Source organism: Papaver somniferum, chromosome 8 (genome assembly GCF_003573695.1).
Source record: "Papaver somniferum cultivar HN1 chromosome 8, ASM357369v1, whole genome shotgun sequence".
In the NCBI taxonomy this organism is placed as follows: domain Eukaryota; kingdom Viridiplantae; phylum Streptophyta; class Magnoliopsida; order Ranunculales; family Papaveraceae; genus Papaver; species Papaver somniferum.
Genome location: NC_039365.1, coordinates 147,883,946 through 147,898,656, shown reverse-complemented (window position 1 = coordinate 147,898,656; position 14,711 = coordinate 147,883,946). Strand labels below are relative to the sequence as shown.

At 36.7% G+C, this 14,711-nt stretch overlaps 2 protein-coding genes, 1 long non-coding RNA gene and 1 other non-coding gene across 4 annotated transcripts; 3 read left to right on the top strand and 1 right to left on the bottom strand.

The window, feature by feature from the left end:
* The first annotated feature begins 729 nt into the window (after window positions 1-729).
* On the top strand, window positions 730-1,677 carry LOC113306172 (aspartic proteinase CDR1-like). The gene has a single exon (XM_026555142.1). It carries the CDS (start codon window positions 730-732, stop codon window positions 1,675-1,677), a length of 948 nt encoding a protein of 315 aa, XP_026410927.1.
* A 3,155-nt stretch (window positions 1,678-4,832) lies between these two features.
* LOC113307117 lies at window positions 4,833-4,940 on the top strand. The gene has a single exon (XR_003339041.1). It is a non-coding gene; the product is annotated as a small nucleolar RNA R71 (small nucleolar RNA).
* A 3,068-nt stretch (window positions 4,941-8,008) lies between these two features.
* On the top strand, window positions 8,009-9,482 carry LOC113302386. The gene is made up of 3 exons (XR_003336851.1): window positions 8,009-8,092; window positions 9,140-9,210; window positions 9,291-9,482. It is a non-coding gene; the product is annotated as an uncharacterized LOC113302386 (long non-coding RNA).
* Window positions 9,483-12,083: 2,601 nt separating this feature from the next.
* Window positions 12,084-13,451, bottom strand: LOC113306171. Its single transcript, XM_026555141.1, has 2 exons — window positions 13,109-13,451; window positions 12,084-12,511 (listed from the first exon to the last, which is right to left on the bottom strand). The coding sequence occupies exons 1-2, from the start codon at window positions 13,449-13,451 to the stop codon at window positions 12,084-12,086; spliced, it is 771 nt and encodes a 256-aa protein (XP_026410926.1).
* Window positions 13,452-14,711: the final 1,260 nt, after the last annotated feature.

The following is a 14,711-nucleotide window of genomic DNA, read 5'->3' as shown; positions in this document are numbered from 1 at the left end:
TTTCAAACTCTTGAAAATGAAAGCTCTTCGTTTTACTCCACCATCTCTCAGCTATGGATTCAACTAAGCCTCTATCCCCGTTGGCGAAATCAAACTCAAAAACAGAAAAAAAAAAAAAAAGCCACATGTGTCACAATATCGTTGTGCTTTCTTAACAAATCTTGTTTATAAAGATTTGTTAATTAATATGATTCCTTAATAAATCTTGATATCCAAAGATATAATTGATATGATTTTTCCATAAATTTTGATATCCAAAGATTTAATTGACATGATTTCTTAACAAATTTTGATATCCAAAGATATAATTAATATGCTTTCCTGATAAAACTTGATAATCCTTTGTGAGTCAATGCAACTGGGATATCTATGTGTAGTACCAAGTGGCACTCAATGTATCACTTCCCTATATAGTACTATATATAGAAGTACAAAATTGCACACAGTTGTGTCTATCAAAATTCGTTTTATCTCAAAATGGGAAAAACTTTTTTCATTTTTCTCATAACAATCACTCATGTTTCGCTACTATTAAACCCAGTCATCGCGGTGAATCTAAAGAAAGGATTTAGTATGAAGATGATTCATACAGACTCCAAAGAATCACTTTTGTATCCTGGTAACCGTTTAACATGAGATGAAAGGCTTCAAAGACTCGTCGAACAATCCAGATCTCAAGCACGTTACATTGAGTCACAAATATTAGTCCAGATAAATGCAACACGTTATATGGATCCTGATGTTGCCCGTTTGCCTGTAGTTTACGAACCAAGAATGTTTTACGTTGTAAAAATTGGTTTAGGTACGTTTCCTGGTAGACGAAAGTCATTCATGCATTACTATTTTATGATTGATACAGGTAGTGATCAAACATGGCTTCAGTGCAAAGGTGCCACTAAAGCTTTCACTCAAGATATGCCACTTTATCCTTGGAATTCGTCAACTACATATCGTCATGTTGCTTGTAATACACATCCTCTTTGTAAGGGAGATAAACGCAATATTGATGGTCAATGCACTTACATAGCAAGCTATATTACTGGATTAGTTACATCTGGTATTTTTGCTGAAGAAAAACTCACTATAGGCTCCGACGCTGGTGGTCTTGAAAATATTAAAATACACATGGGTTGTGGTTTTCTCCAAGAGAATTTCGAAAAATTTATTGGATATAATCATTTATATGGCCAACCTGATCTTATTGCAGGAATACTCGGCTTAGGGTCGGGACAATGGTCTTTCCTAAATCAATTAGGTGATGCTGGAAAAGGAAAATTTTCTTATTGCTTCGAGACGTTTAACCCGAATATTGAGGGATCAGATACATATTTAAGGTTTGGTGCAGATGCAAAAATTGGAGGTGCAGGTCAAAAAGTATATACAACTCCCATTGTTGTGCCTAAGTTTCGAACGCAACTCTATTACTTAAATCTAGAAGATATTAGTGTAGGCAACAAAAGAGTAAGATTTTCTAGAGGTACTTTCAAGCTTAGTAGTAAAGCAGAAGTCGGTACTGCTATAGATTCTGGTACCCCAATATCCATTATGTATAAGGATCATTTTGATAGAGTTGCAGATTTGATGAAGGAACATTTTAACGAGTTCGACATTGAATATATTGGTTCTCACCAAAGTTTTGACGTTTGTTTCCGCCTACGGGAAAATATCCTTCTATAACATTTCATTTTCAACAGTCCGACTACATTATTTCAGATTATAAAGCCAATTTTATAATATTTGATGAAATTGTTTGTATAGGTATTTCCCGAGGGAATACTAAATCACTCGCTTTTATGTTTGGAGCAATGCAACAATCTAATAAAAGGATTTTGTATAATATTATGGATAATTCTCTCTCGTTTGATACAGAGTATTGTGAATTAGATTCATGAATAAACAATATTATTTTTCTAGGAATTTTCCAAGAATAAATTGATTTCGTTTGTAATTTAATAAATTATTTATTTTAACTTTACAAATTCCATGTAAAAATATTTTTATTGTTAATACTTTTTTTAGGATATATTATTATTGCATATCTTTAGGATTACAGTTGGAATTTTTCAAAACCAAAAATATACTATTATTGCATATCATTAGGATTTTCGGAATTATTAAACCTTGGCCATTTACACTATAATGTATTCGTACAAACTCATCACATGACATATATTGTCTAACCTCTTGTATGCGAAGCCCACTCGTATACATACTCATTGATAGAGGAGAGTAATCTAATTAGGTAAGATCTCTTGTGTGGCATCCGTTTAAAGTCCTATTTGGGATAAAGAAGCTTTTAGTAATACCGTTGGTGGAAAACTAAATCATATTGTTATTTTAGTTTTCGATTATTTGTTTCGATGCCAACCTATAAGTCATATACCTTGTGTGATCGTCTATGGATAAAGAAGTCGAGACAATACAACAACAAGATAATCACTTGATAATAGTTGCGGTACAAGACCGATTTTCTATAGGATAAATATCAAGTGCTTGATATTAACGTACGAGTGCAATTACTTTAACTATAACTTAAGCAAATTATAATGCAGAAAGTAAAGTAAAACCACACAACAAGATTTTTTCAACGAGGAAACCGCAAATGCAGAAAAACTCCGGGACCTAGTCTAGTTTTGAATATTATTTGAATTAATCCTCTATATAAAGATGCTACCTACTTCGTAGAGTTGAGACAAAGTAAATTGCCCTTAGTTACCTAGTTTCCTCAGTATCCCTGCGCCTACAACCAATCTGGCCTACGCACGTGAATCCTAAGATAAAATCCACTATCTTAAGTTGCTTCGGTCTTTCTGAAAACTTTAAGCACTCAACCGTTTAGATCGTCTTCCGAATAGTAAAACACTAATTTGTTTGGTAACCACGATCTCCTACCTCGGGAAATCAATTAGAGATATTATAGTTGAGCGTGACAAAGTCTTTTCTGTTTAAAATCAATTAAAATCCTTTATCGGGTTTAAATCTGTATTAAAAAAGTTAACCAGATCGAGTCAAAAAGAACTACCAAATTTAGATACTGAAGAGTACCACCAAATGATAGCTTATTGATCTAAATACGACTAGTCAATAATAAGTCTGTTAAAAGATAAACTAGATCTAGTCGGATCCCAGTTGATCAAGTTTGTGCACGAATCTTACGCTTTCGCGTACACAAGGCTTTCTTCTGGACATTAAGCTTACGATTTCGCGTGCACAAGTCCTCCAGGAACTTGGCATAAGGAGGAATCTGCCTAATTGCATCTAATAATGGAAGGTTGACAGTGACCTGCTTAAAAACTTCCAAAATATCATTAAAAGTGGACTCCTTCTTAGTTGGTACTGACAATCGTGGGAATGGGGCTTCGGGAACAAACTAGGCTTATTAGGAACCTCATCGGTCTCTTTAGATACTTTGTCAATCTCTTTAGTTTCTGGTTCAGAAGGGTGAACTACAAGTCTACAACAAAGTGTAGTCAAAATCGCTCTCCAAGGATGATTGCTCACCGAGTAATCGGTACATGCTATATGACCGAGGTGATTTCCGATTCCAAGCCATTTTCCGATTTTTAGCTATTAAGGCGGACGATTTTGCCGGTTTGGACCGATTTTTGAGCAAAACGAGTTAACGATTTTCCCGAGTTGGCCTTTCATGTACTAAAACAAAATAAAAAAACTTTGTAACCCCTCAAAAGGGAGTTATCAAGTATAAAAACCTTTAAATACATGATAAATACGTTCAATATAACTATATTACACACTTAATTACATAATAATGTTAAAATTTTAATTTTACTTGGGTAAAATCATGATTTATGAAAAGCAATATAAAAGTGTCTAATAAATAGATTTTGAGTATTAGACCGAGTTTTGGCGATTTCCAAGTCCGAACTTATTGCTCCTCGCTCCAAGCTCCCCAACCGAGTAGGACCGAGGAACGATTTCAACTACTTTGCTACAACATGTTCACTATCAGGCTTGGGAACCTTGTTGTCTATCACTCTACCAATCCTAAGGGTTTTAATATCATTCACATGATCTGATGGTTTTCCACCTACTTCATGAACTCCTCTAAGATTAGGTTGTGTATGACTAGGAAATTTGCATTTTTCTCTCAAAGTCTCATTTATCTGATTAACCTGGTTTTTTAACTCGGAAATAACGTGGGAGTTAGCATAACCTATGTTTTTACTTTCTTCTATCCCTTGTGCAACAGTTTGGTTGATATTTTTAGAGTTTCGAATAAACGAGGCGAGAGTCTCTTCTAAACTCGTGATCTTTTTATCTGAAGGGTTCTGAATTTGTGCTGGTCCTGAAGGAATATTCTTACTATAGCCAAAACCTGGGGGGAAAACTTGAGAGTTACTAGACTGACCTTGACTTTGGCCCTTGGACCAAGAAAAGTTTGGATGGTTTCTCCAACCAGGGTTACAGGTTTCTGAATATAGGTTAAACTTTTGACCGTTATCAAATCTAGAATTATTATAAAGAGGATGGGCTTGCTCTTTAATAGTCTGCCCTTCCCAAAAGGATTTGGGCTCTACTCCACCACTAGTATGACTTAATTCTAAGGATTCTAACCTTTTTTATATAGCAGTTTTGGCATCTGACTCATAAGATCCTTCTACCCTATTGACATTTCCTCTACTTAGAAGAATTGTTTTCTGGGGCTCCCTACTATTTTCCCATTGTTGTGTCTTTTCGGCGATTTCATTCAAAAATTTCATCACCTGATCAACATCTTATTCTCAAACCCACATGTGTATAAAGACTCAACCATGGTTGTTGTCGAATAATCTAAACCCTCGTAAATGATCTGATCTAGCCTAACCTTCTCTAAACCATGGTGAGGACATTGGGCTATCAAATCATTGAACCTTTCCAAATACCTATACAAGGATTCTCCCTCTTGCTGAGAAAATGTGCTAATCTGCTGTCTAATAGATGATGTTTTGTGCCTAGGGAAGAACTTTATTAACAAGGCAGATGTAAGTTTCAATAGACTCAAAAGGCAAACTATACAACCAAGATTGGCTTTATCTTTCAGAGGAAAGGGGAATAACCTAAGTTTTAAAGCATCATCATGTAGGTTTTTAATTTTCAGAGTTACGGATTTCCTCAAATTCCCTAACATGAAAATAGGGGTTTCAATTTTCTTTCCCTAAAAAGATTGGGAGCATCTGTATGGTCCCAGGTTTCAGTACATAATTTGCCTCAGTTTCAACTAACCTGATACATGACGGACGAGAGGTCCTAGTTAGGTTCAACAAAGCTTTTAGAGTTGTCATTTCTGACACTAACAAAGGACTAAGAATACTTCTTTCACTAAGTGTCAAGTTTTCAAAGCGGAAATTTCCGAAAACATGGTCCTCAAAAGAATAGTCTTCGATCTCCCCGCCTTCACAAGAAGAACTACTAGGTTTTTCATGATATCATCCATTCTACGCCATTTTAAGTTTTGGAATGAAAATCCTAAGAGCACCATGGTAAACCTCTGCCCAAACATGACTGAATTTGTAATTCTCTGGCTCCACAAAAAATGGTCTCGTGTAATTCTGATAAAACCTCCACGTGACACCTGTACTCTCATAATCATCTTCAATGTTCTTGACACACTTGGAGATTCATCTGCTCCCATGAGTTTCTGTTCTACTCGTACTTGTTTAATATCTTCTTTTCCGAGCCCTGGGACTAATATCTTAACATACATACCATCACTATCTTCTTTTATATCTGCGTAACCATCGCAGGCATGTGATTTACTGTCCCAGTTATACAAGTGCATAAGCTCCATCTTCCTTTTGATCTTAGCACTTTCATCATCTGAAAAATTAAACCAAAATTAAATTAAACAAAATCTAGAAAGATAAAGCTTATCATGCAGTAAGTTTTCAACTCAAGAACCCAGGAAATGTCTTGAATGCACCAGAAGCCTGAATACGTACAACTGAAGCAGATACCAGGTCAACAAAAAGCTAAGCTAGATGCATATGCAAATGTCCAGCAAAGCGGAATAATCATAAAGAGGACACTGAGATTCCTACCAAGTGGACTTTAACTAAGACATTCCTGAAAAGACCTGTAACTAGCTAGAGCTGTATCAGGACTTGTATTGAGGTGTTGGTCATGTACAGTCAGACAAAGCTATCAAAGAAAGACTCAAAGCATAGGAGAGCGGATGGTGCTAATTAAAGCTACTGAAGGCGAACCCATGCATTAACCCTTACGTGTGCATGGGTTTCCTAAAAGTGGTTTCTGTATACACGTAGCGTTTCTTTCTCTCAAAAAAACAAACCAAACCCGACTACTCTCTCTGCTTCTTCTAAATCAAGGATTTCTTCATCAGAAGGAAGAGGATCGTTTCTCATTCTTTCATTCTGTTTCTTCTTCTACTCTCTCTGCTTCTTCTAAATCAAGGATTTCTTCATCAGAAATCGAGAGATAAGTTAGGGATTTTTCTGCAATCAAGGTTAATCGTGATTATTTACCAGAGATTGAAGATTTAGTCGTGGTTTTGATGGCGAGACGAAAAAGACATCATTCTAGAGATGAAAGGTAAATCTTGAAAAACCCACTACTGTTTTTGATTTTGTCTGGTGGTTATTGTTTGCAAGCATGTAAAATGGATTGGGTTTTGTTCTAGGGTTTCCTGTGATGATAGTTTCTTGGGTTTGTCTGTAAATAAAATTGATCATGTTTTTTCTAGGGTTTATGTGATGGGTTTTAATCTAATTTCACTGTTGATTTATGGTGCTAATTATCGAGATTTGAGAGGAATTAGATAGCTGAAGTACTCATGACAGTGGTGGGTTTAATATTTAGACTGGTGTTGGTTTTGGTGGTTGTAGTGCATATTTTGGGGGCTTTGGTTTTTGACTGCCATGGCCGTGTATACATGGAGGAAGAATGGAATCTCAGATGCAATACGTGGGTAATGAAAATGATTGCAGGAGATGGTGGCTGTGTGGATAGTGCTTCATAGGTTCAATGAAATGATAGGCAGTCAAGCTTCCATGTAAGTACTGAATGTTAACATGACTACGGAGTCTGGCCGTGGCTTAATTATCATTTTTGGAAGTACTACCTACCATGGATTTGGTCTAGAATGATATTGATTAAAAAGAACGGTGTTGATTGGTGGTGGCAGAGATTGGTTTATAGCAGTGGAGTGTTTCTTAGTATACTGTCAACAACTGAGTCATTGAGAAATATAGATGATGGCGTTTGACATCAATTCTCTAAGGGGTCTTTGGATTGGAGGGATAAGGGCTTTTGAAGGCTGAAATAGTTCCAGACAATGCTGGTCTTTCTAGTTTCATACAAAAACATATGCAATGGGACTTTGGGGATGAACTGTTCTGACTCAAGTTATATAATGAAGTTTGTGAGAGAATTGTGTCTTATTGGATGGGAATTAAACTTAAATGTTGGGTGCGACGACTGGTTATGCTTATTGAAGGTGCTACAAGGCTTGAGAACAGATGGGTGTTACGGACGCGTGAGACAGTGGAGATGGATCTGTTTACAAGAGTGATTGGTTCTGCAACTGAAGAAGAGTTACAAATATACAGGGAAGACGAACAAGTGCTGCTGCCATTCTTGTATGACTGTGAATTAAGAGGCTTTATGGCAATTAGTGGAAGAAGGTGTTCTGTGGGACAGAAACTGAGTTGGTCACGGGTAGAGCTGGCAATCCGAGCCAAAACCCGCGGGTTGGCCCGTCCCGTCCCGTGAAAACCCGCACCCGTCCCGGATCGTAACTAAACAAGACGGGCGCGGGTTGTATAATTAGTGGCTTGTGAAGAAACGGGTTGGCCCGTCCCGTCCCGTGAAACCCGCGGGTAACCCGGCTCAGTTCACTAGGCCGCGTGTCACACAAACACAATGACACGAAAACCACTAAAAACGAAAACCCTCTTCACCAGAAAAAGAAAACAAAAAATCTCTAACCCTGCAACTCAGAAGCAATCTCTCGATCTCTAAATCTCTCAAAAGATAACCCATAATTAGAAAACCCTAACTCAGAAGCAATCTCTCAATCTATTCAGCAGAAACTCAAAGGATTAATCTCTCGAACTCAATCAGATCTCACCAAGGGGTAAGAATCTCTCATACTCTCAAATCTTAAGAATAATTTCTGTTCCAGTTTTCTGTTTTAGGGATTGTATAATTTTGAGTTTTTTTTTCCTCTCAGAAATGTTTAGAACTTTAGATCTTAACATGCAACTTAAGTTTTGTTGCTTATATGATGAAATTTATATTGGGTCCTGTTTAATTTTGGGGATTTTTGATTTTAGATCTTTAATTTTGGTCTTTGATTTTCATGATGATTTTCATCATAATTTTGGTCTTTTTGATGATTTTGTCTCTGTAGCTCATTTATGCAAATCAACTCATTTGTTAACATGCTTTGATTGATGATAAGTACGCACAAATCAACTGAATTTTATTTCTTTGGTTGATGATAAGTATTTGAAATGATTTCTATTCATCTCATTTGTCTATATCCGAAATCCATGTTTAAATTGCATATGCATACACACAGAGAGATGTCAGTATTTCTTATGTGGATTTGAATTTTTAAAAATCCTGCAGATAATTTGAAATGCACATGAACTGTTTGATACTATTTCTGGTGGAAATAATGTTCCTGGACTAGTTTAGAGGAGTCCCGTCTCATTTCTAATTCCGTCCAGTTTTCTGTTTTGTGGCATAAATTAAGCCTTGTATGGTTTTACCCTCTCATAGTGTATGCATGACATATCTCCTATTTTACATGATTGTTTGTTGTTATGTGGATTTATGATTGATTTTGACTTTCATAGTCAGAATTAGATAAACTACTTCTGCATATTGTGTATAAGTTGGATACTGTAAACCAGTAAGAGTGTCAATCGACGTACAGAGAACTGAAACCATGAAATATGTCTTGTCATTAATTATAATGTCTGCAAAAGAGAGCCAGACCCAAAGAGTAGTGACTGAGATGCTATATGGGTTTGAAGATTTCCTTTTTATTATTCACATGCTTTATTTAGTATTTGAAATAATAATAATATGCACAAGAGTTCATGTTCTAGATATGAAATGATGGTTTTGTGTTAGCTTTTGAGCCACATTGATAATTGAATTCTGTTTTTGCAAGGCATAACTGCAATAATGAAGACTAGCAAGGAAGCAGTAAAGAAGAAGCCGGTCAAGCAGTTGGAAATAAAGGTTAAGACTTGTCATCTCAATTGCAGTGTAAAGAAATTTCCGTATAGCTTCTCATTTTAACTAAGCTATGGTTGTTGCAGATGAAAAACAAAGAGAAGACTGATGAAGCATCCCTGATAAATAACAAGTCCAAAACTGATAATGCTGAAGCAGCTGAACCATCTTCTAATATAATTGCAAAGTAGTTTAGTTTTGCAATTTTGAGTTTTTGAATCGAAATCAAATGAATTAGATGAAATGATGAATGTTAAATTAAGTACTTAGGTTGGGAATGAGCTTTAGATGGCCTGAATGTGGCCGGAAATAGCCCAGAAATCGATTTCTGGCGAGTTGACTCAACAAAAACCAGCTAACCCGTGAGCTCCCGTGAACCCGCAAGCTTTACCCGGGACGGGCGCGGGTTGGAGAAATGACCACCCGTGAAGAATTTCAACCCGCAAGCTTAGGCTTGTATTAACCCGTAACCCGCGGGTTGGTCACAAGCCAGCCCCGGCCCGCCCGTTTGCCAGCTCTAGTCACGGAAAATGAAAAGTGGTAGAGTCTTAACTCTGAACTTGGAGTACGACCAGTCAGCCTTCGATTTTCTGTGGCTAGATCTGTTACACGTGTACTGTATAAAAGAGATCTTGGCCATTCGCTTTATAATGAAATCTTTGTCGTTGATCTTAGATGGGGAGTTTGAAGGACTAAAACGTCTTGTAAACTGGGAAAATGTGGTTAGGTGTCACATAACTGCAGCTAACTTTCCATCCACCATTTTTGGTCAAAACTTGCCTAGATTTGTAAGAAATAAAAAAAGTGGCCTAGTTTTGTAAATCATAAAAAAAAGGCCTATTTTTATAAAGTCCTTTTTTTGTCTCCTAGACGAAAGAGTGAAAATAAGAAGGAAGTAAAATCAGAACAACCGTATATATATATATGCAAGAATTGTAATACCAGTACTGTAATTAGCTAGGGGTAAGAGTTCATAATTTTGGTAAACTCTTACAAATTTTTTTAACTGAGGCAGTAGCAGTTGGTCTACGTTGATCTTGACAGAAGTGGAAAGTTCAAAACATGGTATGAGTGAGCAGAGATAATTAAGGGAGGATAAACGTTTTCCTTTTTTATCTCTATAAGAATTGAGAATTTTCGATTTAATGAACTCAAGAAGAGGATGATGCACTAGAAAGGAAGTGCACTAGAAAGGCAGGAAATAATGCACTAGAAGGTGCTACAAAAGAGAGAGCGTAATAGCCAAACTTTAAAACGTGAATTTCCAAGCACAGCAAACTGTATAGCAAACTATATCACTGCCTAGGCCCCTAGTTTTTTTGTTTTTTTTTTCGTTACTAGTCTCACATAAGAATCTAGCACGTGTCGATGTTCTCCTTCCCTCTACGAGGAACACCTAACACGGTACTGCATTGCAAAAGTTTATCCATGTGTTGCTCTCTTTGACAAAGAAAGAAAATGACGGTGATGAGATTAGAGAAAATGCAGAAACTGAATCAACTAAAGGCAATATTGCTGAAGATGTCAGCAAGGATGATAATGCAAATCAGATAGAGACGGATCTTGCCAAGTCTGAGGAGGATTTACGAGCTGCTTCTGACAGTTTGAATAAAGGTAAACAAGTTGCAATTTCTCATGCAACCCATGCAAATCAAAGTACGTTCGATGGTGCTGTAGGGGTAAGCTCTTCAGTTCCGTTGATTGCTGCTGGTGGTGGGGTGGATCTTACTGCCTCTGTAGCTAATAAAAATTCTCAAAATATAGAATGGACGTTGGTTAATGGAAAGACTAAGAAGAGCACTCTTGTGGATGAGGTTCTAACGACTGAAGTTGTTATGCACCAAAATAAATTTGATATCCTAGAGAGTGAGTTAGGATTGGATAACACAGATACTGCTAGTAATGTGATCATTGAGAAAGAGGAAGACAGTGAGATGGAACAGTTTCCAGATGAAGGAGCTGTGGACATTCTTGCTGAGCGTAAATTACAGTCGGACCTAGTTGATGCGGAATGCTCTGACCGTGTTTTGGTGGAGGAAAAGTCTGGGCCGAGTACTATTTTGAAGAATACAGAGCAGAACAAGGTAATTGGGCCTTCAGTCTCGGGTGTTAAAGGAATGAAGTGGGGTGATCTGCCACCGGATGAGGGGACAGAGATGGCAAAAAGGACTCTGACTCAGACTATGATGTTAATGAGTTGGGTATTAAAGTGCAACAAGGACGTCCAGCTATGCGTAGGTCTGGGGGTTTTATATCTGCGCACAACGCTTTGCTACAACAGCATAAAAATATTGACCGTTATGATCACAATCATACGGACAGAATGAAGACTCCAAAGAGGAAAAATAAGAACAAAGGAGGAGGTGGAGGCATTTGGAAAATCTTATTATCCTTCTTTTCGTTAGTTATTTGTGTTTAGGAGTTTTTTTCTATTAGCTATTTTGTTGTTATTTTTTTCTCCCATTTGGTTTATGGGGGTGGGGAGGCCTTGAGCCTCCCATTTTGTAATTCTTGACAAGGAAAACACCCGTTTTTCTATTCTTTGTTTTTAGCTGAAAATCACGTCAAGAAGTGGCTGAATATCATTTGTATATATATGTTGATTTTGTTTATCAGAATCACAGAATTTACTTCTTAAAGATATATGATGCTTTACACAAAAAACTAATAAATCAATACTCTCTTACTTATTGAATACCAATAGTTCATTGTTTTCCACTAGAGAAAAAAAAATACGAACATAAAAACTTCATAAGCAATTTAGCCCAAGTCAAAATAATCTTTTACTTAAAAGAAAACTCTCAGCATGTTCTGAACCCTTGACAAGTAATATGTACTCGTCCAATATTGACAAGAGTGAAGAGGAATGATCTATTTCTCTAACTTAATTGCTCCGGGTTCACATCAAAAATACGATCCTCAATTTTGGCTGGCTTAACTTTTGGAATGAAAATCCTAAGCACACCATGATGAACCTTTGCCGAAACATTACTGAATTCGTAATTTTCTGGCTTCACAAAAAATGGAGTCGAGTATTTCTTGACATCTCCTTTCTCATGTAACACCTGTACTATCATAGTCATCTTCAATGTTCTGGATACATCTGGAGATTCACCTACTGCCACGAGTTTCTGTTCTACCTGCACTTGTTTTATATCTTCCCTCCCGAGATCTGGGACTAACATCTTGACATACATACCATCGCTGTCTTCGTCTGCACAACCATCGCAAAAGCCATATAATGTGCCGTTCCATTTAAACATGGGCATGTAATCCATCTTCCTTTGGATCTCAGTAATTTCATCATCTGGAAAATAAAACCAAATTCAGTTAAAACAAATCTGAAAAGATAGAGCTTATGCCTATCAAGTAAGTTCCATTTCATCTTAAGGAAGCGTAGGAAATGTCTTGAGTCCCTTGACTGCAGTAAAATCCTGAGAACGCACAGCTGAAGCAGATACCAGATCAACAAAAAACTAAGCTAGATACAAAGGCGAGTGGAACTGAGATTCGCAATATGCTATATGTACATATGAGCTTTTCACTAAAGCATGATCTCTGCAACATTACGAACCCCTCTTGTTTATACTACGGTGAGATCGGCGAAGTGTTATTATTTGGTAAAATTAATTTTTAAGTTTAACCGTTCTTTTATCCGGATGCAAAGAGTGCGCTTTCATCAGCAGTTACCACGTACACACATATATCTATATAGTTAACCCTACCACCTCAAGGTCTAATTACGGTTTCAGGTTCATGATCAGATCTAGATTTTGGTTTTATGGTTTATGAGGTAAAACATCTGGATATATACTACTAATACTAGTTCTAACAGGTTCAACTTAATCGCATAAACATAACTTGATAGGAAAACGTTCAGTTGCACAAGTAAATGAAATAGTACCTCCGTATGACCCTGATTTGGTCGATGTCGGCGCCTTGCCTCCGTATCCGGATTGAGGTACGCTGTTTATTGTCTGATTTTTGGTTCGCATGTCGACTTGCAACCAATCAGTATCAGAGTTGTTCTTAGTCGTAGGCGGATCGTTTTGATTCACCACACTGTCAGGAAAATGATCTGTAAACTTATACTTGGTTGAGGAACAAGTACCAGGGCTGCTGTCGATGGATGAAGAAGACATAGATCTCTTGTTCACCATCACACTCATCTGACGATGAAGGTTAAAAGGAGTATTAACTCTTTTGATTGTTCCTCTCATTACCTTAGCAACAACTGATGACGCCATTTTTGAGAAAGCATAACAACTGCAGAAACAAAAAGTTTTTCTCTAGAAGAAAGAATGAAAATAAGAAAAGGAAGAATCTTAGCAGATAACTATATAGGGGATTATGCTCTACTTTTTTTCTTGGAGGAGAGGTTATCAGGAAGAATTGATATTTCAGCCCCAACCAAAATACATGTTTGACGATTGGGCCTTACTAACTGTTGATTAAAAAGGTCATCTAAATATCAGGGCTGAATTAGGGGCCCTGAAATAGTAATTGGGGATCCCTAGCTACAGGACAAAAAAGGTCATGAAATAGTATTTGGGAGTTATCCCTTATCCCACTTTTTAAGAAATGGCTAAACTACCCCTGGATTATTAGTGTTGATTGAGTGTTGATTAGTTGTTAATTAATTTGGGTAGATTAAAATCACATATAAGGATAAAATTTGATAAAAGAAAAATTGTGTTTTTGTGTTGTGGAGAAGAAGAAGTTGAATTTTGGGGGAAAACTTAGGATTATTTGAAATGAGTGATTCTAGTGGAGGAAATGATGTTGGTGAAGCTTCAAACAACATACATGATTGTGTTGATGGTGAGATTGTCTCAACTAATCCTATGGATTGGATGTTTGATGAAGAGATGTTAATAGAGGAAGCTTTGATAATTGTTGCAAATGAAGATCCTTTTGCTCAAAATGAAGGAACTAATACTCAAAATGAAGAACCCAAAGCTCTAAACAATCAGGTAAACTTCCTATACTCTTCAAATCGCATGAATGGTGCTCCAAGTGGTCGATTCATGGTCACTATGCAATAGCTCAGTGTGAGGGTCGTTAGGTCGTGAGTATAATTAACTAACGACCCTGTAGAGTCGTCAATGAATTGGCACCAAAATAAACGACTCCATTGTTCAGTTATGAAAAATCGTCAATGAGGTTCCTAAAAGATGACGACTCCATCTTTTAGGTCATATAGAGTCGTTAACTCTATATATTTAGAACCGAACGACTAAAAAACCTTTTACTCTCTGTAGCTATCACTCTAAGGGTCGTCAGTTAAGCATTACTATATGCGGACGACCCTTTCATATTAAATGAGAGCCTTTTTTTTATACATCTTTAATATTGACGACTCAAACTGTTTTTTTTTTAATAATTTCTGATTTCATAGAACCATTTCATTGAATTGTAAAAGTCATACATCTTTCATAGGGTTAAATATAATACATGATAACGATTCACTTCTACACTCAATCATAAAACATGTAATTATACATGGT